Source organism: Silene latifolia, chromosome Y (genome assembly GCF_048544455.1).
Source record: "Silene latifolia isolate original U9 population chromosome Y, ASM4854445v1, whole genome shotgun sequence".
NCBI classification, from domain to species: domain Eukaryota; kingdom Viridiplantae; phylum Streptophyta; class Magnoliopsida; order Caryophyllales; family Caryophyllaceae; genus Silene; species Silene latifolia.
The window spans coordinates 205,793,431-205,819,205 of NC_133538.1; the positions used below are offsets into that span (position 1 = coordinate 205,793,431).

The window sequence follows — 25,775 nt, forward strand, 5'->3', positions numbered from 1 at the left end:
TTCTCTTTTCACTAGTTTACAATTAGTAATTTTGGGTTGTATTTGGGGAATTGAAGAATCCTTCCATATTTCAATCCAAGTTCCTTTCTTTGCTATTGAGTTGGTATAATTTCTCTTCTTAATTTCATTTGTTTACATTTGTTTTTCTTTCAAGTTTAATCTTAATTGTTTATGTTAGATTGTTGTTATTCTCTCTCTTGTTCATCTTTTCTCTATTCACCATTGTTGTTTACAAGATTGAATCTTTGAATTTCTCATGTTAAAGATTGAGTCTTTGAGTTTATTGAGTTAAAGTTTGTGCCTTTAGTTTAATCTTCATTGTCTCTTGAATTAAATTGTCTTTCCTTATAATTTAAGTTGGATTGTTGTATGATTAGTAATAGAATTTGTTCTTCCACCATGTTTATGCTCAAAGTTTCCATCTTTATTGTCTCTTTTGTCTTAAGAAACATGATTAGTGAGTAGTCTTTTACTAGGACTCGGTTTGACCCAACATGAGTAATTTCACTAATTGATTCACATAAAGGCTAATTATTTGGGGAAATTGGTGAGGGTAGTTTAGAGGAATTACATGGTTTAAGGATCGATTTTGGGTAGTGTCGACTTGTAACCCTTGTCCACCAACGAGAGTTGGTTAGGTTGGGAATCGGGTACCCGGAATTTGGTCTTATCGCTAACCTTAGTTGAGACCGAAAGGGAGAACTAAGGGAGGGTGCCTCTAGATTAGCGTTTGAAATCGACCCTCGAGAGAGGGAGTGGGATGACCCGGAATACGATGGGGGCTTAATGACCTTGACCAAGTTCTTGACCTCCTCGGAATTGTGCATGATTTTGGGGTAGTTGAGTGTTGAGTTAGGGATTCCTACCTTCGAACCCGAGAGGGGGGTTGGTGGGTAGTGCTAGTGTCCTACTTCGAACCCGAGAGGGGGGTCTTAGGCGAATTAGAGCCATCTCCTCCTTACTTGTCTACCCGAGTGATTAGCCTAGGGAGTTAGTATGTGGAATTACGAATTGTTGTGGGAGAACCGAGTTCTAGGCCTTTTATTCATTTGATTTACAACTTTATTCCTCTCTTACCCATTTATCATCTTTAGTTAATTTGCATTTTATTTCATTTATGTTAGTTGCTTAGTTTAACAATCTCATCTTATATTGCCGACTTAGCTAAGCACAAAAATTTAAACGATTAGTAATCACCCATGCTCCTTGTGGTTCGACCTCGACTACCCTACTACATTAGTTGAGTAAATTGTTTGATCGGGGGAGTGCGACAAACCCCGCTATCAAAATGGCGCCGTTGCCGGGGAGCATTGGCATGATATTAGTTGTCTTTTTCTAGTTTAGACTAAGTCTTAGTTGCTTTTGCACACCTTGGTGTGCCGTTTGTCTTGCTAACTCTCTCCTTCAAGTGTATAAGCTTTTTGCATTATAAGATTGAGTTTGAAACCAACAATGGCCGCGGTTCCTATGAGGGATAATTTGGCTCCGAAGAAGGTGGTGAACCCAAGTATTGTCAAGCCACCTATTCAAGCCAATAACTTTGATGTGAAGGCTAATTTGTTGCAACTAGTCCAAGGAAACCAATTCGGAGGGGGAGCCACCGAAAACCCCAATGAACATCTTAATGATTTCTTGGATAGTTGTGACATGTTCAAAGCAAATGGAGTGTCGGAGGATGCCATACGCCTTAGACTCTTTCCTTATTCCTTGAGGGGGAGTGCTAAGGAATGGTTGAAGAGTTGTGAGCCCGATTCATTTAGAACTTGAAATGATGTCTCCAAGGCCTTCTTGAACAAGTACTTTCCACCACAAAGGACCGCAAGAATCAAGAGTGAGCTCCAAGGCTTCACCCAACATGATGATGAGACCTTTTACGAGGCATGGGAAAGGTATAAGGGACTCCAAAGGTTATGTCCTCACCACGGGATCGGGGATGATGAGTTGATCAATAACTTTTATGAGGGGTTGAGCAATGAAATGAAAATGAACCTAGATTCCGGCTCGGGAAAAGGGGCATTAGATAAAATTGATCACAAGACGGCCAAGGAGCTTATTGAGGAAATGGCTTCCCGAACTTTTCATTGGAATAATGATAGGCACAAGAGGAATGGAAATACTGCCGTTGAGTCGGCCAACAATGTTGAGGTTAAAGGAATAATAGAAGAACTCAAGCAACAAGTTGCTTTGTTGAACTCAAGCTACACCTCTAGAAACTCTTCATCAAGTAGGTCTCAAGTATATTGTTGTGAGATTTGTGGAGATCAAGTGCATCCACCAAATGAATGTCCTTTGATGATGAGAGAGGCAAATTGTATGGAGCAAGTGAATGGAGTGTGGGAATCAATTCCGGCTAGACAATCATTCAACAACAATCAATACCATCCCGGAATGAGAGCCCACCCAAATTTTTCCCATGACTCACAAAATGCCCAAAACCCCATTTTCCAACAAAATCCACAATTTACACCAAATTTCCAAGCCCAAAAGCAAAATCCCACCTTCCAACCAAGACCACAATTCCAACCACTAAACCAACCAACCAACCCACCATTTCAACAAATTTCCCAACCGTTTCAACAATCCACCCAACCAAAGTCAAATGTGGAGCTCATGATAGAGCAATTAATGAGTTCTCAAACCCAATTCATCACTCATTCCAACCAAAGGCAAGAGGAGGCCACATCCTCTATCAACCAACTAAGAACTCAAATGCAAGCCTCCCAAAGAGTGATGGATAATCAAATCTCTCAATTGGCTTCTCAAATAAGTCAATTTCAAGCCTCAAATGGAAAATTTCCGGGTAAAACCGAGGAGAACCCAAAAACCATTAATGCTATACATTTGAGGAGTGGTAGGGAGTTGGAAGACCGGGTGTTCGTAAAGAGGAAAAAGAGTCGCAAACCGGAAGTTGTGGTTGAACCACAAAAAGTGGTTGAAGATGATCTTGTAGAGGTTGTTGTGGAAACTCCCATGGTAGTTGATGAACCTACCAAAATTGTTGAAGAACCCAAGGAACAAGTTGTGAGAACATATGTGCCACCAATTCCTTTTCCCCAAAGGTTGGCAAGGGCAAAGCTTGAGCAAAAGTATGGGAAATTCATGCACATGATGAAAGGCGTGAACATCACCATGCCTTTTATTGATGCCATCAAGGAGATACCCGCATATGGAAAATTCTTGAAGGAGTTGATTTCCAACAAAAATTCCTTGAGTCCAACAACAACGGTGAATTTGTCCAAGGAATGTAGTGCAATCTTAATGAATGAGTTGCCCCAAAAGCTTGAAGATCCGGGTAGTTTTTCTATCCCATGCACAATTGGATCCATTCAAATAAAGAGGGCCCTATGTGATTTGGGAGCTAGCATTAGCCTAATGCCTCTCAAGATTTTCAAGAAGTTGAAGGGATTTGAGCTTTTACCAACTAGAGTTTCTTTACAACTTGCGGATAGATCGGTGAGGTATCCAATTGGCCTAATGGAGGATGTTCCACTCAAGGTGGGAAAACTTGTGATACCTTGCGACTTCTATGTGATGGATATTCCCGAGGATTCCAAAATTCCAATCATCCTAGGGCGCCTATGCCTTGCTACCGGGGGTGCAATGATTGATGTTAAGAATGGGAAGTTTTCCCTTCAAGTTGGTGATGACAAGATGGAATTCTCGTTGGAAAAATCCATGAAATCTTCTTCTATAAGTGACTCTTCTTGTAGGGTGGATGTGTTGGAGGATTATTTGAATGAGCATAATATTGAGCCTTCACACTTGGATCCATTGGAAGTTTGTCCAATAAACAAGGAGGGAAATGGAGGTGATCTTTTGTTGAGAGTTGATGTTAAAAGACATTTGGGTGAAAACAACTCAAGAGAAGATGAATTTGAAGACCAAATTAATGATGAGATTGAATCATTCTTGAACTCTCCGGATTCATTTGTTCTAAGCTCTTTTGAAGGTGCACCTTGGTTGGATAACTCTTCAAGTGATTGGGAAGCTCAAATAGATGCCTTGGAGGCGGCTCTCAATGGAAATAGTTCGGGTCAAAAGGAGAGTCAAGAAAATTGGGATAAAAATGACACCACCATGAACCTCAATGTTGAGAAGTTGACTCCTCCACCTACTATTCCCTACCAATTTCCTTACTTTGGTGACCAAGAAGAGAGTTGCCCAACAAGTGAAACTTATGAGATTCCGTTCCTTCTACCACCTAACTACCATTCCAAGTTTAAGGGTTCTAACCATCAAAAGGACCCAAGAAAGGAAGCCAAAGAGGGTAAGAGGAACTATGATAAGAAGTGTTGAAAGAGAGGTCGGGTGCGGTTTGCTATAGCTTGGCACTACTTGTGTCTAGTTGAAGGTTTTGATAGAGCATTTGACCGTCTCCTCCGTGCCTTGAGTGACATGGATCATGCTACTTGGAATTTCAAACAACAAAATTTTGCATGAGAGGTTTGGTGGAGTCCCTCAAGAACCACTAAATTGTATGTATTCTCTTCCCTTACTTATACTTTACTTGCATTTTTGTTCCCCCCTACATTTGTTCCATTGAGGACAATTTCACGTTTTAAGTGTGGGGAGGGGATTCATTACATAAAAATCTTAAAAACTTGAAAATTTTAAAAATACCAAAAACATGTTATTTATTTTCAAATATTCAAAAAATCAAAAACATGTTCTTACATTTTGGAAAATTCAAAAAAAACCAACAAAAATATGTTATTTTCTTTTCCTATTCTCTCCCTATGCTTTGTTCCATTGAGGACAATGTAAATCTCAAGTATGGGGAGGGAAATATCCACTTTGTGCATATTGTTTATATTTCTATATATATTTGCTTGTTAATTTGAGAAAATCGCAAAAATGCCTAAAAATTGAAAAAATTCAAAAATCTCAAATTTTTTGCATTGTTTATATTATATATATTGCATTTGTCCTAACCATTTTGATAGGCAACACATGAATCATCGGAGACGCTTGGTAAAATTCTTCCAATTCTCTCTCCTTTATCCTTCCTTTTCTTTTTGTATATATAAGCATGGAGGAGGACGGGATATGTGATGTGGGTGTTCCCTTTGGGAACCGTTTTGGATATGTGTGTTGTTGGTGTGTTGTTAGGACTAGAAATGGTGTGCATTTAGACTAGAATTGTATATATGTGTTCACTCTTGCATTCACGTAGAATGTTCATATGTTTAGTTGCATTTCATACACGTTGCATCTCGTATGTAAATTTTTGCATAGGGAGTCTAAATGTGGAGGGCATATGTTGCCAATGATGATAATTTGTTTTGCCCGTGTCATTTCCCTCTTGATAGCCCGTGCCTTTTGATGACACATGTTAGGGTTTTTGCTTGCAAAAACCAGGAAGTCTAGCTTAACAACCAAGTAACGACCACCTTGTGAGACCGTATTAGGCCCGAGACTTGACCTAGGTCCGATATAGCTACTAAAATGTGAGCATAGAGCCTTTTTATGGCCGGTCCATCAAACCGGCCCCGTTTAGGTTATGAGAGTAGTTCTCCTTACGTGGTATGTCATGTCAAAACGCATAAGTATGGTGCTCATTCCTTACCGTAGAAGTGTCGGTGTGCATATTGAGACATATTTGTTCAAATAAAGTAACCTCACAATAGCCATATAAGCTTTTGTTATGCCCTTGAGTCAATTGTTTCCTTTTGTTAACCCATTTTGAGCCTAACCCATATCGTTTCTATTGCCAACAAAACAACTACATCCCATAAACAACTCACCTTGGTTGAGTAGTTTGTCATTGTGGTTCTTTTGTGGAGTATATTTGGGTTGAAATTTTGACTTATCTTGAGGTGTATGATCGAAATGCCACATGAGTGAAATGCAACTTTGGCTACTTTTGTCTAATAAGAGGTGAACAAGTCGTGAAAAATGCAAGAAAGAAAATCAAAGAGAAAAGAAAAAAAATGAAGAAGAAAAACAAATAGAAAAAGAGAAAAATGAAATGAAAAAACAAAAAGAAAAGAATGTATATTTTTGTTTCAAATAAAGGGTTGGTAGTTTGAAAATTGAGTTTGTTTTGAAGAGTATTGAATAATTTTTGGAAGTGGCAATCTTGCCATATTTTGTTGAAGAATTCATTTGTATGGGTAGAGTTTAGTGAATCGGTTAGATGTGTCGACTACTCAATCCGATAGCCTCACATGTCATAAAACGGTGTTTGCACCGATCCCTTTTCACCTAACCCAAGCCCCATTACAACCCGATTGTCTCTTGTATGCGCATCATTTGACATTTCTCTTGCGGAAATTGGATATAGTACCATATTAGATTGCGGGCATGCTTCGCAAGTCGAGTTAGGAGAGTGATTTTGGTTACTTTTTGTCACAAAAATCACCCCATTCTTTCATTTGAGTGACTAGTGAAACCCTTGAGAGTCGGGCTTTGGTCTCCTTTTGGTCAAAGGGTTTGATATGGAGTCGAATCTTGTGTGTGTCGTGTCATTCTTGGGAGTATAGCTAAGTACTTCCCCTTTCCCGCCAAGAATTTGTTTCTTTGGCATCTCGTGTTGTCAATGTTGGCTACTTGAGCTAGAATTAGGGAGTTGACACCTTGGTAAGACCCGGAGACGACATCCTCCACTAATGACTCTCTTTATTCATCTTTTGAAAGTAAAACGGCCGCTTAGATGAGGAAAGCGGTTTGATTTTTTGTGATGCATCTTACATGTTGATTCGTGTTTAAATGTTGGATGCGTCAAAATTTTCCGCAAGCCCCCACTCGCCTTGCATCGGAATGCATACCTCATTGTGTTTTGGTGTGAGTTGAAGGGACGGAGAAGGCCCGTAAATTGCCTCTCATCGGATATTATTAGTTTAGCTAGTCTTTTATATTAAGGGTCTCGGTTTAGTTTAAATGAGATTACTCGAGGACGAGTAAGGTTTAAGTGTGGGGACGTTTGATGAATAATATTTTAGTCGCTTTTTGCCCCGCATTTATATCTTATTACGACTCGATTTTGCGTGCTTAAATGCCTAATAAGCTCATTTAATAACTAATTTATAATAATTAGTCGGATATTTATTTAATATTATTATTAATATTACTTTATTATAATAATTTGTAGGTAACGCGAAGTAATAAAGAGGAGATTCGATTTACAATAAACCAAGGCGGAATTGAGACGAGTCAAAGACGGGTCAAAGCTATGAGTTAAATGAGGAAGTCAAGGTCAACTTGACTTTGACCTTTCATTAACCAACATCATCTTCATCATCCTGAAACCCGCACCATCACCTTCACCATTTTTATCCTCCATTACCATCCTCCATCCAACCTCCATTACCATCCGCATAAACCACCATTTCACCATACTACCCCATCACCATTAATCACCATCTCCATTAACAGCACCCCGACAAACACCAACAACCATCTCCACCTCCATCATTTTAAACCCAACACCAACCTCCACAACCACGACCCCAAGTCATCAGCCGTGCCCAAATTCGTCAACCACCAACTTCACTCTCCTTCACCATCACCGACGGCATCAACAACCTCACCATACAACTCGCCCCTGCATCACCAACTCCACTCTCTTCCGCCATTTCCATTCACCATTTTCACCACCATTTTCGCCCACCTGCAACAACCAATGCTGCTGCAGTGACCCCGACCTGCAACAACGACGACAGCCGGTTCAGACCCGTCACCAACATCAATTCCCACCATCAATTGAATCACCAATGACGAACTCGGACTCGAAATCGAAATCGAGTCAAATGCAACAAGTGCACTCCCAGACGGGCACCCGTCTGCCGGCCAACCGGCTCCCAACTCGCAACAAGCAATTGCATCCCCAGCCGGGTCACCGACCGTCGACACCCCTACCGGCTGGGAATACAATCAAATCTTCACCAAGTTTCCAGGAGGTTCCCATCCGGTGCCATCACCGACGGCCGGTCGACCGGCTGAGCTACCCCTGCTGCTTTCAATCCGTGTTGTCGTTTTTTGCTCTCTTTGTTTTGCCTTTTTGTACTGTTTTATCCCCCCTTTCCCCTTTTCATTTTTTTGGTTGTGTCGTGTCTTTTAGTGGGGGAGAGAGCCCTTATTATTATTATTATTGTTATTAGGATTATTATTAGGTTTATTAGTAATAGTAGTATTAACACATGAGACAAGAACACACTACCTCATTACACAATTAGACAAGAAATTAGACTAGTTCATCTTATTCTCTCTCAATATTGTAAAACCCTCATATTTCCTCTCTTATTTATTCAAGAAAAAGTTGTTATCTTTCTTTAATTATTATTTTAATTCTTCTTTTGTTCATTGAAGTTCTTCTCTTTTCACTAGTTTACAATTAGTAATTTTGGGTTGTATTTGGGGAATTGAAGAATCCTTCCATATTTCAATCCAAGTTCCTTTCTTTGCTATTGAGTTGGTATAATTTCTCTTCTTAATTTCATTTGTTTACATTTGTTTTTCTTTCAAGTTTAATCTTAATTGTTTATGTTAGATTGTTGTTATTCTCTCTCTTGTTCATCTTTTCTCTATTCACCATTGTTGTTTACAAGATTGAATCTTTGAATTTCTCATGTTAAAGATTGAGTCTTTGATTTTATTGAGTTAAAGTTTGTGCCTTTAGTTTAATCTTCATTGTCTCTTGAATTAAATTGTCTTTCCTTATAATTTAAGTTGGATTGTTGTATGATTAGTAATAGAATTTGTTCTTCCACCATGTTTATGCTCAAAGTTTCCATCTTTATTGTCTCTTTTGTCTTAAGAAACATGATTAGTGAGTAGTCTTTTACTAGGACTCGGTTTGACCCAACATGAGTAATTTCACTAATTGATTCACATAAAGGCTAATTATTTGGGGAAATTGGTGAGGGTAGTTTAGAGGAATTACATGGTTTAAGGATCGATTTTGGGTAGTGTCGACTTGTAACCCTTGTCCACCAACGAGAGTTGGTTAGGTAGGGAATCGGGTACCCGGAATTTGGTCTTATCGCTAACCTTAGTTGAGACCGAAAGGGAGAACTAAGGGAGGGTGCCTCTAGATTAGCGTTTGAAATCGACCCTCGAGAGAGGGAGTGGGATGACCCGGAATACGATGGGGGCTTAATGACCTTGACCAAGTTCTTGACCTCCTCGGAATTGTGCATGATTTTGGGGTAGTTGAGTGTTGAGTTAGGGATTCCTACCTTCGAACCCGAGAGGGGGGTTGGTGGGTAGTGGTAGTGTCCTACTTCGAACCCGAGAGGGGGGTCTTAGGCGAATTAGAGCCATCTCCTCCTTACTTGTCTACCCGAGTGATTAGCCTAGGGAGTTAGTATGTGGAATTACGAATTGTTGTGGGAGAACCGAGTTCTAGGCCTTTTATTCATTTTATTTACAACTTTATTCCTCTCTTACTCATTTATCATCTTTTATTAATTTGCATTTTATTTTATTTAGTTTAGTTGTTTAGTTTTAAACCTCATCCAAATATTTCCGACTTAGCTAAGCATAAGAATATAGACAATTAGTAATCACCCATGCTCCCTGTGGATTCGACCTCGACTACCCTACTACATTAGTTGAGTAAATTGTTTGATCGGGGGAGTGCGACAAACCCCGCATATCATTGACGGTGAGGTAATATGTGACATGAAGTCAGGAAAATTCTTGAAATCAGGGAGTTTTATATTTATAGAGGTTACTTTAGTCCAAAGACCACACCATCGACGGGATAATGACCCCGTAACGATGGCAAATCGGAGAAGAAGTAAGGAGATGATTTCGATAAGAACGTCGTCGGAGAGGGAACTCAGCCTATCTACGCTATGATTACTAAGTTTGACGCCCATCTCCATTCTTTTAAGGCCTAAACAAATTTCAAGCTTCAGGGTTTAAGCGTGTTCTTGACCTAATTTTTGTCTCTTTCTTTTGCTTATATACGGAATAAATGGAGTATAAGATAAATTACTTTTACCCCAAAAATAATAAGAAGTTTACATAAACAGAGTTTCCTTAAATTTTTGCCAAGAAAAGGAAAACAAAGAAGCTATAAGAGCCAAAAACAATAGAAAAAGAAGTTTACATAAAAGCCGCTTTAAGATATTGTTCATATGTTATAAAAATATTCTATCATGAACGCCGCTTTAAGATATTGCTCATATGTTATAAAAATATTTTATCATGATTATATATTTGTATCACACATATCAAATGTCTCGCTGATTTGCCAATTATTTCTACATACAACATTCTTGCCTTCTTATTGAAAATATCGGGGAAAAAAATCAAAAATTGGCAAATTATATATAGGCTCGGTTTGGGCTTGAGTTTGGCTTGAGCTCACATTAAAACTCGCAAGCATGATAAGAGCACCTTTTTCTTCAAGCTCGGGTAAGCTCGAAACCGGCTTGAGCTCGAGTTTTGGTTCTTGAGCACAAGCCGAGCAAGGCCAAGCTCGGGCTCGGCTCGTCTCGTTAACACCCCTAGTCGGGCCATTAGACTCGGAAGTCGTAAGTTAAAAAAATTAGGTTAAATACACACGCCACACACGCTTAAACCTTTTTCGTAGAAAACATAGATGACTATCAAACGTAGAAAACAAAGCTATGACAGGCTCAGCATTCTTCCTGTCGAAATTCTTATCGAAATTATTTCTTTGCTTCCTCTCCGATTAGCCATCGTTACGGGGTCTTTATCCCGTCAATGGCGTGGTCTTTGGACTAATGTAACCTCTATAAATATAGGCAGCTATGAATTAAAGTACTTTCCTGAGTTCATGACGCATATTACCTCACCGTCAATAGACCGTTTTGTTATCGAACCAATAGATCAAGGTAAAAACACGATCTGGTCGCCTCCTTTGGATTCTTTGCTTCTGCAAGCTTGTGACCGCAATGTCCGTGAACTCAAGTTAACGAAGTTATTTGGTTTGCAGTTGCCTGATCAAATCAATCTTCCGAATTTGAAAAGATTGTTGCTTAACCAATTTCCTTTCGATTTTGAGTTGCTGGCAATGCTATTGAAGTCTTGTCCATCTCTCGAGGATTTGCTTTTAGAATTCTTGTATTGTGACGGATTTCAACATGATATTATAATTTCCAATCGAAATTTAAGACGGTTGAATATACACACAAGTATTATAGGGGATATCATAGTTGTGCTTAATACCCCAAAGTTGGAGCAGTTGGTTACGCATACTCTAAAATCCGTCATATTTCGCTTTGAACAGAAACCTCTTTCGTTTTATGAAGCAGAAATTAACAGCGGCAGCAATGAACATTTATCCGCGGATCAAAACAAGGCAATGTCGGAATTTTATGGGGCCATTAGTAATGCTAGGTTCCTCAAGCTTGACGTTTTTGTACTAGACAATGTGTCTACCGTCTTTGGCAACGTAAATCGACTGGCACTAAATATGAAATTGTGCCACAACATTGAGATCGTGCTGTCAGTAATCGAGTTGTGTCCTTTATTAGACGTTCTTATCCTAGACTTGTGGGATATAAGTATCGAGGATAGAACCCTAATGAATCCTAGCCGTATAGGAACCTCACGACGAGTACTCAAGAGGATAGAGATCGAAGGTGGTTGGACATATCATAAGGTTGCACAATCATTCCTAAAGTTAGTACGGTACTTGTTAAGCGGCGAAATAGACATAGATCGCTTCTGTTTAAGGGTGGGCTGTCCGAAACATTTTGCTCAGAAAAGTAATTTAAATCTTAGACGAAAAGAGGAGTTGAATTTGTGCAAGCTACTATGCAAGTATTATATGACATCAACGCAATTTGAGGTTGAATTTGTAGGGATGTTTCACAAATATGTTTCGAATGGTCGGTTGAAAAGGTTGACAAGCAGTAGATGAAGTTATCCCTCTGCCTTTTAATTCCGAGCAATTTTATCGTATTTTTTTGTGTGTAAAGGAAGTCACATGAGTGTATCACCCCATGACTATACCCGCTAAACTAGCTGACATTTGCATGATCTTATGGTATTTAGTATGTACTCCGTAATTTATGCTTAGCTCTATCTGTTAACTTATCGATTTATGAGAAGAATTTATTTAATTTATAGGCAAAAAATAGAGATGATAGATGGTAACAATTCGGAAGGCAGAGAACAAAGAGATGATCACTGAGCTCGTTGCCCAACGACATTCGTATTGAAATTCTCTCCTGCCTTCCTCTCGGATTAGCCATTGCAACCGGAACTTTATCCCGTCAATGGCGTGATCTATGGACTAACGTAAGCTCTGTCGACAAAAACAACAAATATTTAAGCTCTTATGCATGCCACATCTTATTATATACTCCGTAAACGGCAACTTAAACAATCATTGACTCATTGTATCGCAATGTTTCAAAGACTCATGCCTATTGTAAGATAATATAAACGGCAACTTAAACAATGAAAAGTATATTTTTGCATAAGATGCAACATTCACTATTGTATAAAAAAAAACACTAAAGTTCTATTCGTGGTTGCGAACAACTAAAATAGATGATTTCCCGATTTGCTCTTGAAAATTTCCGACAAGCATTACGAGACAGCTTGTAAAACTCCCCAACAAATTCAACCTCATGTCCCTTAGAAACCATTGGAGCTTGATGAAATATCCTGCATAAATCTATTTCCATTCTTTTTATACGTTCTACAGTTTCCTTTCGACAATATCTTGCAGCATGTAACCTAAAATGGAAATGCTTTGAATCGATAGTGCCGCTTAGTAACAAGAATCCTACCAACTCCACGAAATATTTTGATGGGACTCTGTAATCCCACCAGTCGATTTCTACCTCCACCCTCTTGAGTACTCGTCGTAAGGTGCTTGAACGGCTAGAATGTGAGGGGAGTTTCAACCACGGTATATTCTTAGTATTAGTACAAACGCCTTCAAGTTTTAGAGCAAAAACGTCTAGCACGGGGCACAAGTCTAGTAATGACAACACTAAATTACTATCAAGGGTATCGACGTATTGTTTCATGTTTAACGTAACCCTATTTACATTGCAAAACACGGTACATATGCAATCTAGTACTGCAACATCCAATGTAATCAAGCCAACACTAGAAATCGCTTCGTAAAATTTTGACATCGACTTCTTTTCTTCATCGTCTAGATGATGATGCTTTTCAGTAACTTGGAGTTTAGCTTCACGCAACGCAATTGGTTCTTCCTCGAGGCAAACTATCGCAGCTAACGGAGCACAAACATTCAGATACTCTAATTTTGGGGTGTTAATCACAATTTTGCTTTTACTCCCGGACTTCCAGTTTATAAATAATCGTCTTAGATTTTGATTTGAACATTTCAAATAATCGTCTGTCCTAGACTCTAGGCACTGATCTAAAGACAACTCTTCAAGCGATAGACAAGATTTGATTAGTTTTCCCAGGAACTCGCAACGAATATAAGAAAAATTAAGGCTTAGCTTCTTCAAATTGGGTAAAATGATGGAATCAGCATCGTTAGGTAACTCCCAATCGACCATCGAGTCCAACTCGATGGATACCAGTGACCGCGTTTGAAAAATATAACTCGGTAATATAAGCTTATACTTACCATAAAAATAAGAGGGGCGCGTAAAATTGAGTTCACAGACATTCCCGTCACAAATTCGGCGAAGCCAAGAATAGTCAGGAGGCCGCCAATGCTTGCTCGAAAAATTGCCATCAAAATCGAGATGGAAACGATGGATGAAAGGGGAATTAATTTGCAACATGACGTTAAGAAAAACATCAGAAAATATAAACTTATAATCGGACTTACGATCGCTTATGATAATGGAGGATATGTTCTTCCATAGACCACGCCATCGACTGGATAGTAACCCGGTGACAACGGCTGATCGAAGAGGAAGACAGGAGATAATTACGATAAGCAAATCGTCATGGAGTGAACTCAGCAGGTCATTTGTTTGTTCTTCACTTTGAAAGTTGTTATTTTTCCTCCGTCTCTTCTTCGCCTTTTCTTCGACGGCCATCGATGTGGTTTAAAGTGGCTAAAGAGAGTTCAGGACTTTAGCGTTTAAGGGTTTTCACTCTTTCACAAGATCTTCCCAGTGTTTTGGTTGAGTTATGATTTGACTGTGTATAACCTAATTTGACTTTTACCGCAAATGAAAATAAATTGGGATATTCTCTCCAAAAAAAAATTGGGATATTCTATAGGCTATCCCTTTGTTTTTGTATATTCTACCCTCGTTTTGAGCTAGGAATTTTTGACTGTCTATAATTCTTGGTTACGAACTCCAAAAACGACAAATCTTTTTTCCAGACTAAACATCTCGTAAAGATGATCAATTTGAAAAAAAAAAATCGTTACTTTATGAACTCGTATCCATGAGCTATAGTCAGTCAAAGTTTATTTGGTTAAAAGTATTTGACCGACCATCACTCTTGCAACAAGTTCATAAAGTGACAATTTTTTTTTAAATCAAATATCTCGGAAAAACGATCAATTTGAAAAAACAGTTACGCCGCGTTCCGATTTCATTACCATGAATTATGCGCGGTCAAAGTTTTTTAGTAGGAAAGGAGGGGTACCCCTTAAAATATAAAAAAATATAGTGCTACCAATCTACCATGTAGAATATCCCAAATAAATTTAATACATTTATTTAAATACTAATTTAGATCTCGCACAATGAATGCGTGGTATTTATAGAGTCTTTATTTTTTTTATTACTTATGCTGCTAAATTAACACCTCATTAAGTTTTCATATTTCACATTATTATATTTTGCCGTGAAAAAAAATATTGAACTACAAAACTATTTAATAATGTCATGAAATGTGTATATTAATGAATTTTTTTTTATCACTAAGCTAATAATTTCATTTTATAAATTTCTCAAATTATATTTTTTTTTCACAAATCTAAAATATAAATTTATATTTTTGTTTTATATAGAGCAAATATGCTTTAAATTATTCTCCAACAAAGATTAAAAATTTGTATTTAGACTTTTATTTTATTTTAATTAAAAAATTAATTAAGTTTAATGAAAAGTTATATTTTAATGAAAAGTTAATAGTTTAATGCTCATTTGAGATTTGTTATATATGGTAATAAATATGACTATAGCCATATGGAGCTCTAACGACGCTTTCATCGCAATGTCTCAAAGACTCCTGCCAAGAATACAATCAATAACAATGTAAACTGCAAATAAAAAGTAGTAGCAAATTGATAAATTAACAAGGTACAATTGTTTAAAAAAAACGTAAAATCAATTATTCTTTCTAAAATTTGAAATTGTCTCCTGACGAACAACTAAAATTGATAACTTTGCGACTTGCTCCTCGAATTTTAGGACCAGCTCTTCGTGACATCTTAAAATACTCCCCTACAAATTCGATCTCACCTTCTATCCAATTCAATGGAAGCTTGTTGAATACCTTACACAAGTCTAATTCCATTCTTTTTTCACGGTCTACACATTCCATTTCGCGATATTTATCACCGGTTAAACTAAAATTGAAGTGCTCTGAAGCAATGCTGCTGCTAAATAACAAGTACTCAACTAGTTCTAAGAAAGACTGTACAGGCTTGTAATAATGTTCGCCCAAAAAGTATTCGATCTCTATCCGCTTAACAACTCGTGGTACGGGCCGTACATGGTCATGCATCGGAGGATTCAAGTTCCATCTGAAATGTTTAGAAACATCTCCAAATTTTATGGTTAAAACGTCCAACGCAGGACACATATCCAGTAATGACGACAGTATTTCAATTTTATAGCACGTTCGCATATTAAGCTTAAGACGAGTTGTATTACTGAAAATAGTAGAGATATAATGTAGTACCAAAACATCCAATGTAAGTTTACTTGGACCATGGACTCTTGTCACTTGATTGACCTGGGCTTCTCAGGCCCTAAGTTTACTTGGACCAACAAGAGACGACTCAACCCAATCCTTGAACGCCTTGAACGTGTCTGGATTAATCAACTCTGGCTTGACGCCTACCCCAACTCGCACAATAATCACCTTACTCGTCTGTCCTCTGACCACTGCCCCATCATCCTTAAAACATCCCTCCCCACCCATAATCACACTAAAGCTTTTAAATTTGAGACTGTCTAGACTACAGACCCAAACTTCCTCCCCTTTGTCGAGTCCGCCTGGTTGTCCTCCCCTGGTGATGTCCCCACCAAACTTCTCTCCCTCAGCCGTACTCTCTCTGCCTGGGCCGAAACCGTCTTTGGCAGCATTAGTAAAAACAAAAGAATTCTTAATGCTAGACTCCTAGGTACTCAACGCGACCTCTGCCTCTCTCCTAACTCGGAGTATCTTAACAATCTCCATGCCTCTCTTACCCTTGACCTCAATAGAGTCCTTGACCAGGAACATCACTACTGGCGTGATCGTGCCCGGATCAGCTGGCTCATGGATGGTGACCGAAACACCTCCTTCTTTCAGAAATCCGTTGCTATGAGACGTAGTTTCAACCGCATTATTTCTCTCGAAGATGACGTGGGCCAAACCATCTCTGGTCATGACAACCTCTCTAGCCATATTACCAACTACTTCGCCAAACTCTATTCCACTGAGAAGCTTTCGAATACTTGGGTCACTCGCAACCCTTGCCCTCCAATCACCTCTTACATGATTCCATCCGAGGACGAAATTCGCCTTGCGCTGTTCGCTCTTGGGTCCAAAAAAGCCCCTGGGCCGGATGGTTTCCACGCCGGTTTCTTCAAAAAATGCTGGCATGTCATCAAACAGGACATCATCCCCTTCATCCAAAACATTTATCGCACCAAACGAATCCCCAAAAGCACTAACCAAACTGCCATTTCCCTCATCCCAAAGATTCCATCCCCCCAAACCATTAAAAACTTTCGACCCATAAGCCTCTGTAATACCTCTTACAAGATCATCACTAAAATCATTGTCAACTGTCTCAAACCCCATATGCACAGCATTATCTACCCTAACCAAGGCAGCTCGATCCCTGGGCGAGGCCCTGAAAATAATTACATCATCGCTTATGAGATTCTCCATTCCATGCATACCTCCAAGTGTAAAACCGGGTGGTTCGCTCTCAAGCTTGACTTAGAAAAGGCTTTTGATCGTCTTGAATGGGACTTCATTCACCTTTGTCTCTCCAGAGCAAATATTGACAAGGATACCATTTCTCTTATCATGGAGTGTATTTCTTCTCCCACCACTAGAGTAGCTCTAAATGGAACCCTCCTCCAAAGCTTCTCTCCCTCTAGAGGCATCCGACAAGGCGACCCGCTCTCCCCTTACCTTTTTATCATCTGTATGGAAGCCCTCTCCACCCTCATCCATCAGTCCTGCCTTGACTTTGATTGGGCCCCTTTCCCGTTGGGTAAAGGTGGTGCTTCCTTTTCCCATCTCCTTTTTGCTGACGACATCCTTCTTTTTGGGCGCGCAACCGAACGAAACCTTTGCGCCCTCCAAGACATTCTTTTTAACTTTTGTTCATCCTCGGGACAAAAAATCAACTTCTCAAAAAGCAAGATCACTTTCTCCAAACACACTTCTACAGAGAATACCCACATGTTTGAAAATGCTCTTAGCATTAAAGCTACCCCCAACCTTGGCACTTACCTTGGTTTCCCCCTTAAAGGAACTAAACCCAAGAAAGCTGACCTCCGTCACATCATCGATGCCCTCCACTCCAAATTGTCTAGCTGGAAATCCAAATTCTTGTCGATGGCAGGAAGACTCTGCCTCATTAAGTCCACTCTCAATGCCATCCCTCCCCATTCTATGCAATGTATCCGCCTTCCTTCTTCTATCCTTGACGATATTGACAAGATCACCAGATCCTTTTTGTGGTCGGGCACCTCTTCAAAAAAACTTCATCTCTCCAACTGGGATCTGGTCACTAAACCGTTGTCCCTTGGTGGCCTGGGCATTAAAGCTGCCCGCCCACTCAACGATGCCTACTCTACCCAGTTGAGTTGGAATATTATCCTTAACAAGAATACTCCTGCCTCTCGTGCAATCCTAAGCAAGTACCCAACCCCCAATCCCTCCTCCTTCCGCAAGGGCTCCCACATTTGGAAGAATGTTGGAATTGGCCTTCCTTTGCTCCAACCTCATTTGATCTGGTCCATTGGTGACGGTACCTCCATCTGGCTCTGGACCGACAGTTGGTCCACCCTTGGTCCACTCAGAGATCTTATTTGTGGACCTTTCAATGCGACCTCTCACAATGCCAAACTCAACTCTATTATTTCCAATGGCTGCTGGAATCTTAATAACCTTGATTTTGTTCTCCCTGACGATGTCCTGACCTCTATCGTGACCATTCCACTCCCTTCCTCCTGTCCTCCTGATATCCTTTCTACCTCCCTTGCCCCTAAAAACAAATTCTCGATTGGCTCGGCCTACTCCTCCCTCCTGGACTCTTCTAACCGGCCCCCGTCCCTTACCCCCTCCCTTGACTGGCTCTGGGACCTCTCTACACCCCCAAAAATCAAAACCTTCCTCTGGCTCACCTGGTGGGACAAGCTACCCCATAACCTTACTCTCTTCAAAAGATCCATCCTCCCCTCCCCCTCCTGCCTCATTTGCTCTAACCCCTCTCTCCCTGAATCCGCCCTTCACATCCTTCGTGACTGTGGTTTTGCCACCGACGTCTGGACTTTCTTAGGCGTAGATACTTCCTTTTTCACCCTTGACCTCCAACCTTGGATTCATGAGAACTGCTCCTCCTCCACACCTTCTTGGCCCACCCTGTACACCTTCACTCTGTGGCGTCTTTGGACACATCGGTGTGATACAATCTTCACCAACGTTGCTCCCAGTTCTTGCCCCTCTTTCTGCGACTCCTCTTCCTCCCAAGCCTCCTCCTGGGTCTCTGCCAACTCCCCTAACCCCCTGCCACCTTTCCCGTTGCCCCCGGGTGCCTTCTCTTCCTCTGCCTCTTACTACCCCGGTAGTTGGGCCTTACCCCCGCTTGGTTGGCTCAAAGCCAACGTTGACGCGGCTTTCTCCCCCTCCTCTTCTCTCGCTAGTTCTGGGTGTGTGGTTAGGAATGACATTGGCTCTTGGGTTCGGGGTTGGTCTCGTCGCTTTCTCGCCCCTAATCCCTTTATTAGTGAGGTCATTGCTATAAGGGATTGTCTTTTGAGGTGTAATGAGTCCATGGATTTTTTTATTGTTGCCTCTGATTGTTTACATGCGGTCACCTCTATTTTGAGCACGGCCCCCCGTGTGGCCAATTTGCTAGCCTTTTCCTCGAGTGTAGGCACCTTTTGGAGACCTCCCCCCGGGTGAAGCTTCAATTTGAGAAGAGATCTGCAAATGGAGTAGCCGATGCCCTTGCAAAAGCTGCGCTAGCGGATACTACTCATTGTAATGGTTGTTTTAATTGGGACTTCGCTCCTTCTTTTGTAATTCAACTCTGTATTAGTGACTTTGTGACGGCCATTGAGCCGCTCCCCCCCGACCCACCCCCTTGATGTAATCGAACCTCTATTTTTCTAATTTTATGCACTTCTTTCCAAAAAAATAAAAAAAAAACATCCAATGTAAGAGTTTCGACATTAGAAATCGCTTCATAAAATGGTATCATCGACCTCTTTCCTTCATCATAAGGCATGTCGTCATCAAGTTGGATTTTTGCTTCGCTTAACTTAACTGGTTCCTCCTCAAAACAAAATACCGTGTCATACCGACCACAAACATCCAAATAATCTAATTTTGGGGCATTAATCACAACTTCGGTTTTGTAATTGATATTCAATTTCAACGACAAACGCCTTAAATTTTGATGCGAATAGTTCATAATTATATTGCAACTCGTACCTTTATCCTCCAACTTTAAAGACAAATCTTCGAGTGATGGAGACATCTTGATCAAATTTTCTATGCATTTATGTTGCGAACCGTGAAATTTAAGGCTCAGCTTCTTCAAATTGGGAAGATTGATTTGATCACCATTTTCAGGAAATACCCAACCGAACATTTGGTCTAATTCGACCGATACCAACGAGCGTACTTGAAAAAAGTTGCAAGGCAATATAGGCTTGGGATGAGAATAAAAATCCGGCCACGTTAACTTGAGTTGTTGGACTTGTTGGACATTGGAGCAACAAATTTGATGAAGCCAAGAATTGAGAGTAGTCTCCCAATACGGAGTATACCCGTCTAATTCGAGGAAGAAACTATGGATGGAAGGTGACCTAATTTGCTTCGTGATGTTACGAAAAACAATATAGAAAGAGAATTTATAAGGAGACACTCCTAATGTACGGTTGCTTATGTCGATGGATGTTCTATTTGTCCAAAGACCACGCCATCGACGAGATAAAGAACCGGTAACAATAGCTAATCGGAGAGGAAGGTAGGAAATAATTTCGATAAGAATGTCGTCTGAGAGGGTACTCAGTCGATCTTCTCCTCTATCTCCGCCTCCGCCTTCGGAGTTACTATTAACATTTCGGGGTTTTTGATAAGATTAGAAGAGTATAGATTGTAGAGGAGAGGAGAAGGTGAAGTGTGTATTTCATTCAATCAATCGATGGCCTTTTATAAGGCTTACAATGTGAGCATCCCCCTACTACTAAGAGAATAAAAATTCTCTTAGTTTCCCTCCAAAATGCATTTATCTAACTAAGGAAACAAGTAAAACTTTCTTTCACTAAACTATTATCTTTTAATTAAAATATAATCTTATAATTAACTATATTCTTTTGCTTAAATTCAAAATTATTATTTTGTTCCATAAAATAAAAAAAATTGGTGTTAAACAATAAAATATAATTTGGTAATTTTCGTTAATGCAATAATTATAACTTTAGAGAATTTGACACATTCTTACTATTAGTTTTGTGAGGAAAAAAATCATTAAAATAGTTGGAGAACCTTTATAAAAATGATTCTTAGTTTTATGATAAAATAAAAATATTTTCATAAAAATACACATTTCATAACTTTACAATTCTCTTTGATTAGTTTTCCATTGCAATTTTTTCATTTTCATATCAAAATACAATGGAGTGAAAAAATAAATATTAATTAATAAGGTACCTATATATTTTAAATGTATTAATAATACCCTTGAAAATAAAAACTCTATTTATACCGCGCATGCATTGCGCGGGATCTATACTAGTAATCCTAGTAATTAGCTAGGGAATACGATAATAATGTGATCCTGATAATATCGTATAATATCGTTGTGATATTATCCGATATTATTCCGATATTATAGCCTATTAGTTTTTCACTTGTGTTATGTTATACTACATGTATTCATTTATATAAATACCCCATTAATTTGAATATGGCCCAATCGAAATCATATCCATTTTGTTTTAGCACCCATTTTATGCCCACAACATGGTTGGCTCCGATGGTAAATAGTCCACCTTCTGATCTTTTGAAGCCAGAGGTTTGATTTCGATCGAGTTAAAATATAGACTTGTTGGTATGCGATTTGTCATCAAAGAGGTCGGTGATCTGCCCAGGCCTTGGACTGGGTAAAAGACATACCCATGAACCTAAACTTTTTATGTACCGAAAAAAAAAACAATCACTTCCATTTAAATTAATAGCAACTTTGGGATGATTATGAACCAAAAAAACCGCAATTGCTTTCTCATTGCCAAACACAAATAATACTATACCTCTAGTTGTATAATAAGTATTGTACAACCACTATACATCTATTCGAGCATATGTATACTTTTTCTGAGCTTTTTTAAAACTTTTTTTTTTTTATGTTTAAGTGTGTTATTCAGAAACTTTACAGTAAAGCTCGGATTCCTTGAAACAAAAGTCGAAAACTTTAGTACAGAGCTCAGATTCTAAACCATATAATTGATGGTATAGTCTACTGATTGAGGTAACAGACATTACATTATTGTGCATCTCAACACGAAATATAGTGATCGGCAGAGGGGAACCTACATAGTAGCAAAGGGTAGCACTCGCTACCCCAAATTTCAAGAAAATGATTAAGATTATCGACTTTTGCTACCCTATTTTTTCTTTTTTTTTTTAAATATGCAACTTAACAATACTTATTATACAACATCAGAAAAATTCGCTATCCCAAAATTTTATTTCTGGGTTCGCACCTGGACTGATCGGAAACTACTGATGAGCGATTTAGTCTACGTCTGAGACTCTGAGTCATAAGTAATTTCACCTTGTAGATATACCGAAGCCACCTTCCGCAACATTGTTAGAATTCGAGAAATTATTTGGTTCAGTTTTGCAATGACTCAAATATTAACCATCCCGCTTTCGTCGTTTTCATCATCTATAGTAGTAAAGTTAAAATTTAGGACTGAAAAGTGAGAAGCAGAACAAAACAGAGTATTTTACATAAAGCGGAGTATTTTATACTCGTATAAAACCGAGTATTTTACATTTCTACGAGTTCATCGCAGGACGCTTTGTTGATGCAATGGCAAAGATCAAATCATGATGACTGACGAGCACTTTCGAAATGCTGATGATTGAGACCCAACTATTTTTATCTTATTAGGAAACATCAAAAAATTTGATGGAAATATATAAGCAGAATCTTAAATAAACGACGGAGTAGTACTTAACAAACAAAGATTCAAAACCAAATTAGTATAGCAGAAACTTAAATACTCGGTACTTCTTTGCAACATCATCGAAAACAATACATACTTCTATTATACCAAAAAAAAAAAAACTCATTTTTCTTTATAAATCAAACCTTTCCGGGAAGGATGGAAATAGATAGCTTCGCCATTTGTAGTCGTAATTTTGGGACCATTTTTTCGAGACATCTTGAAAAATCTCCCATTAAATTCAACATCACAACAACTGGAGATCGTTGGCCATCGATAGAGTTTCTTGCACAACTTTAACTCATCTTCTTGATTACTCGAACAATTATCCGACGGCAGCCAGTCCCAATCTTGATGAAAATCATTTACACTAAGATTGAAGTGCTCCAAATTGCAAGTGCTTCTTAACAAATGCACTATAAGGCGTGATAATGATTTCCCAGGCTTGCAATAAGTTACCCAGTTATCGATTTCCACATTTATCGACTTTATCCTTCTGAGTGCTCGTCGTGAGGTGCTTACATTGCCAGGATTTCGGTACAATGGCTCGTTATAATTATCGACACCCCAAACTTTCAGGGTCAAAACATCTACTTTAGGACACATCTTTAACAGTGACAACAAAGTATTTAAACTATGGCTCGATTTCATATTAATTGTGAGCCGAGTAACATTGTGTAACACCGTAGATAAGGCATCTACTGCAGAAATATCAATGGTAAGGATCCTTACATTAGAAACCGCCTTATACAATCTAGACAATTTATCTTTATCTGATTGATATTGGTGAAGATCAGTAAATTCAATTTTGGTTTCACGCAGCACAATCGGTTCCTCCTCAAAGGAAAAAGTCATGGATTTTGGAGCGAAAATAGCCAAGTACTCTAAATTTGGGGCATTAATCACAAATGTGTGGCTTCGCAAAGGCCCATAGATATGGTCAGGCCAGCAATTTAACGACAATTGTTCAAGTGACGGACAAGCCTTAACTAGTTTTGAAATACATTGATAATTCGGACCAAAGTGAATGGTTAAGTTCTTCAAATTTGGAAGATTGATGTTATCACAATCATCGGGGAATTGCCAATCTTTACGCATAAACGAGCCACTTTTGGAGCCCAATTCAATCGATACTAGCGACTGCGTTTGAAAAATAACACTTGGTAATGTATATATGTTATCCCAAGATGAAGGATTACACCATGTTACCTTAAGTTGATGGACGTTCCGGTTACAAACGTCGCGAATTATAATATCCATACAAGGCGCCCAAAAGTCTAGATTAAAGTAGGGTTCAACAAATTCGAAACTGAAGCTATGGATTAAAGGTGAGGTAATTTGTCTCATGGTATTATTCAATGTGGTATCGAGATTACGTACCAACTTATAAGTCTCACGGAAGGTGATGTCAATTGAGGTTGTGTTGAACCAGAGACCACGCCATCGACGGGATAAAGTCCCGGTAGCGATGGCTAATTGGAGAGGAAGAAGGGAGATAATTAAGATAAGAATGTCTTCGGGGAGAGAACTCAGCCTGTCGACTCTCATCTTTACCGCTTCACGTTCGACTGCTAAGTCTTCAAGAATTAAGTTCATGATTTTTTTGGGGAATAATTCAAGGATTTTAGTAGGGTTCAAGTTTGTTTTATAGGGAATAGTTTTCCAGGGTGAGATCAAAAATAGAATTTTTGATTTAAAATTCAACTGATGAGAAATATGGGCATAATTAGGAAAGAAGCCCTTCCCTCAAATTAGGAAAGTATCTTTTCAACTCCTCTTTTTGTGATCTCTGTGCTAAAATAAAAGCTAAACAAATGACCGGAACGGAGAAAGTATTTTTTTAACTCATCATAGAACTCTGAATTAACATACGAAACAACTTGTAATTAGCATATTGATTTGTCGAATATGCTAAAATTCTTAAATATACACCCCTATGTATTTTTCTAAGGAGAGAACATCAAGTCTTTTACAGTAACATACTAATTCCTTCGAGAGAGCACCACCATACATCTATAAATATAAAGATTAACATAACTTGTCAAAATTTGATGGGGGCAATTTCTAATGTTAGGTACCTGCGAAATCCTTCTTAGACGACCCTTGACTTGCAGCACTTTTAATCTTAGGGTAATCAATTGGCTGCCGAGGAGTAATGTGAGACGCAGACAAGAACGCGAGTTGAAGTTATGCATAAGTTATGCTTGGACTACAGATGGCAAAGTTATCCGTTTCCATCGTTCGTTCCGGTTTGTTTATTTTCAGTTGTTAGCCTATCAAATTTAGAATGTTACTCGTGTACGCCTTTTTGTCATTCTTCTTAGTTGAGACAAATTACAAGATTTGGTACTGCTTTCTCGGTTACATTGTTGGCTATTTGATGTATAATATACACCGAAGAAGAAAAATGTTTCAGAAAGAAAGAACATGGCCTTCCTTTAGCAATACATACTGACCCGTATTTAAAGATATAGCTTATACGCATCAAAGAGTGCATAGTCAAGCCAAAATTAAGCTTCCAACTGAAACTAAAATGTATAACCAATAATGTCACCGCTCGTCGGCCATCAAATCAAATTAGTTTATGTTAAAGTGTTAAACCATTATAAAAAACATCCGTTAATTGAACGACTAGCACAACACAATATAACAGTTATCAGTAAAATATAAAGGAACTAGTTTTAAACCCGTGCAAAAAATGCACTGGTCGTAATAACAGTTGTTATTATTGATACACGATCATATAAATGAGTGTTATAAAATGTGCAATGCCGTAACATTATAAATAAGCCCATAATTCAAGATTTGACGTAATATAATTTCATAATTTCAGCAACGGTCTTCATTCTGATGACATAATACGGTTTTTCATCATTAACGTAACTAACCTACATATAACGTACGTATAATTTAAAGAAAAAACAGTTTTCATCTACGACAATGGTTTTCATCATTAATGTAATTAAAATAATCGATTCAATCTATCAGTCGCTGCTTCGAACCACTATCACGAGGATATCACCCTGGTTGGGGCTCGGGGACAATGCACGTAAGTTGTATATGTGAGTAGTATTTTTTTTTCAAAATGTGTTTTTCCAAAGCATGAGAGTATATACGTAGTATATATCTAATTAGTTGATAGTAGACCGTTACTAATATAATTTGGGGCACTTAAGCTTTCCTATAATTATCGATTAGGTTCCCCAACAACGGCTCCCCTCTAAGTTTAGAATTGTTAATGTTATCTGCAAATTAAATGATCAAACTGCC

The 25,775-nt window shown here is 38.7% G+C and overlaps 1 protein-coding gene and 1 non-coding gene across 2 annotated transcripts; both read right to left on the reverse strand.

Annotated features, from left to right (window-relative positions):
• Positions 1-1,821: 1,821 nt before the first annotated feature.
• On the reverse strand, positions 1,822-1,928 carry LOC141635387 (small nucleolar RNA R71). Its single transcript, XR_012540080.1, has one exon. It is a non-coding gene; the product is annotated as a small nucleolar RNA R71 (small nucleolar RNA).
• Positions 1,929-22,628: 20,700 nt separating this feature from the next.
• LOC141629941 (F-box/LRR-repeat protein At4g14103-like) lies at positions 22,629-24,101 on the reverse strand. The gene has a single exon (XM_074442852.1). The coding sequence runs from the start codon at positions 24,099-24,101 to the stop codon at positions 22,629-22,631; it is 1,473 nt and encodes a 490-aa protein (XP_074298953.1).
• Between the last annotated feature and the right edge of the window lie 1,674 nt (positions 24,102-25,775).

Bases quoted from the DNA above. Each gene is read 5' to 3' on its own strand.
- LOC141629941 (XM_074442852.1), bottom strand. From the start codon at position 24,101: ATGAACTTAATTCTTGAAGACTTAGCAGTCGAACGTGAAGCGGTAAAG.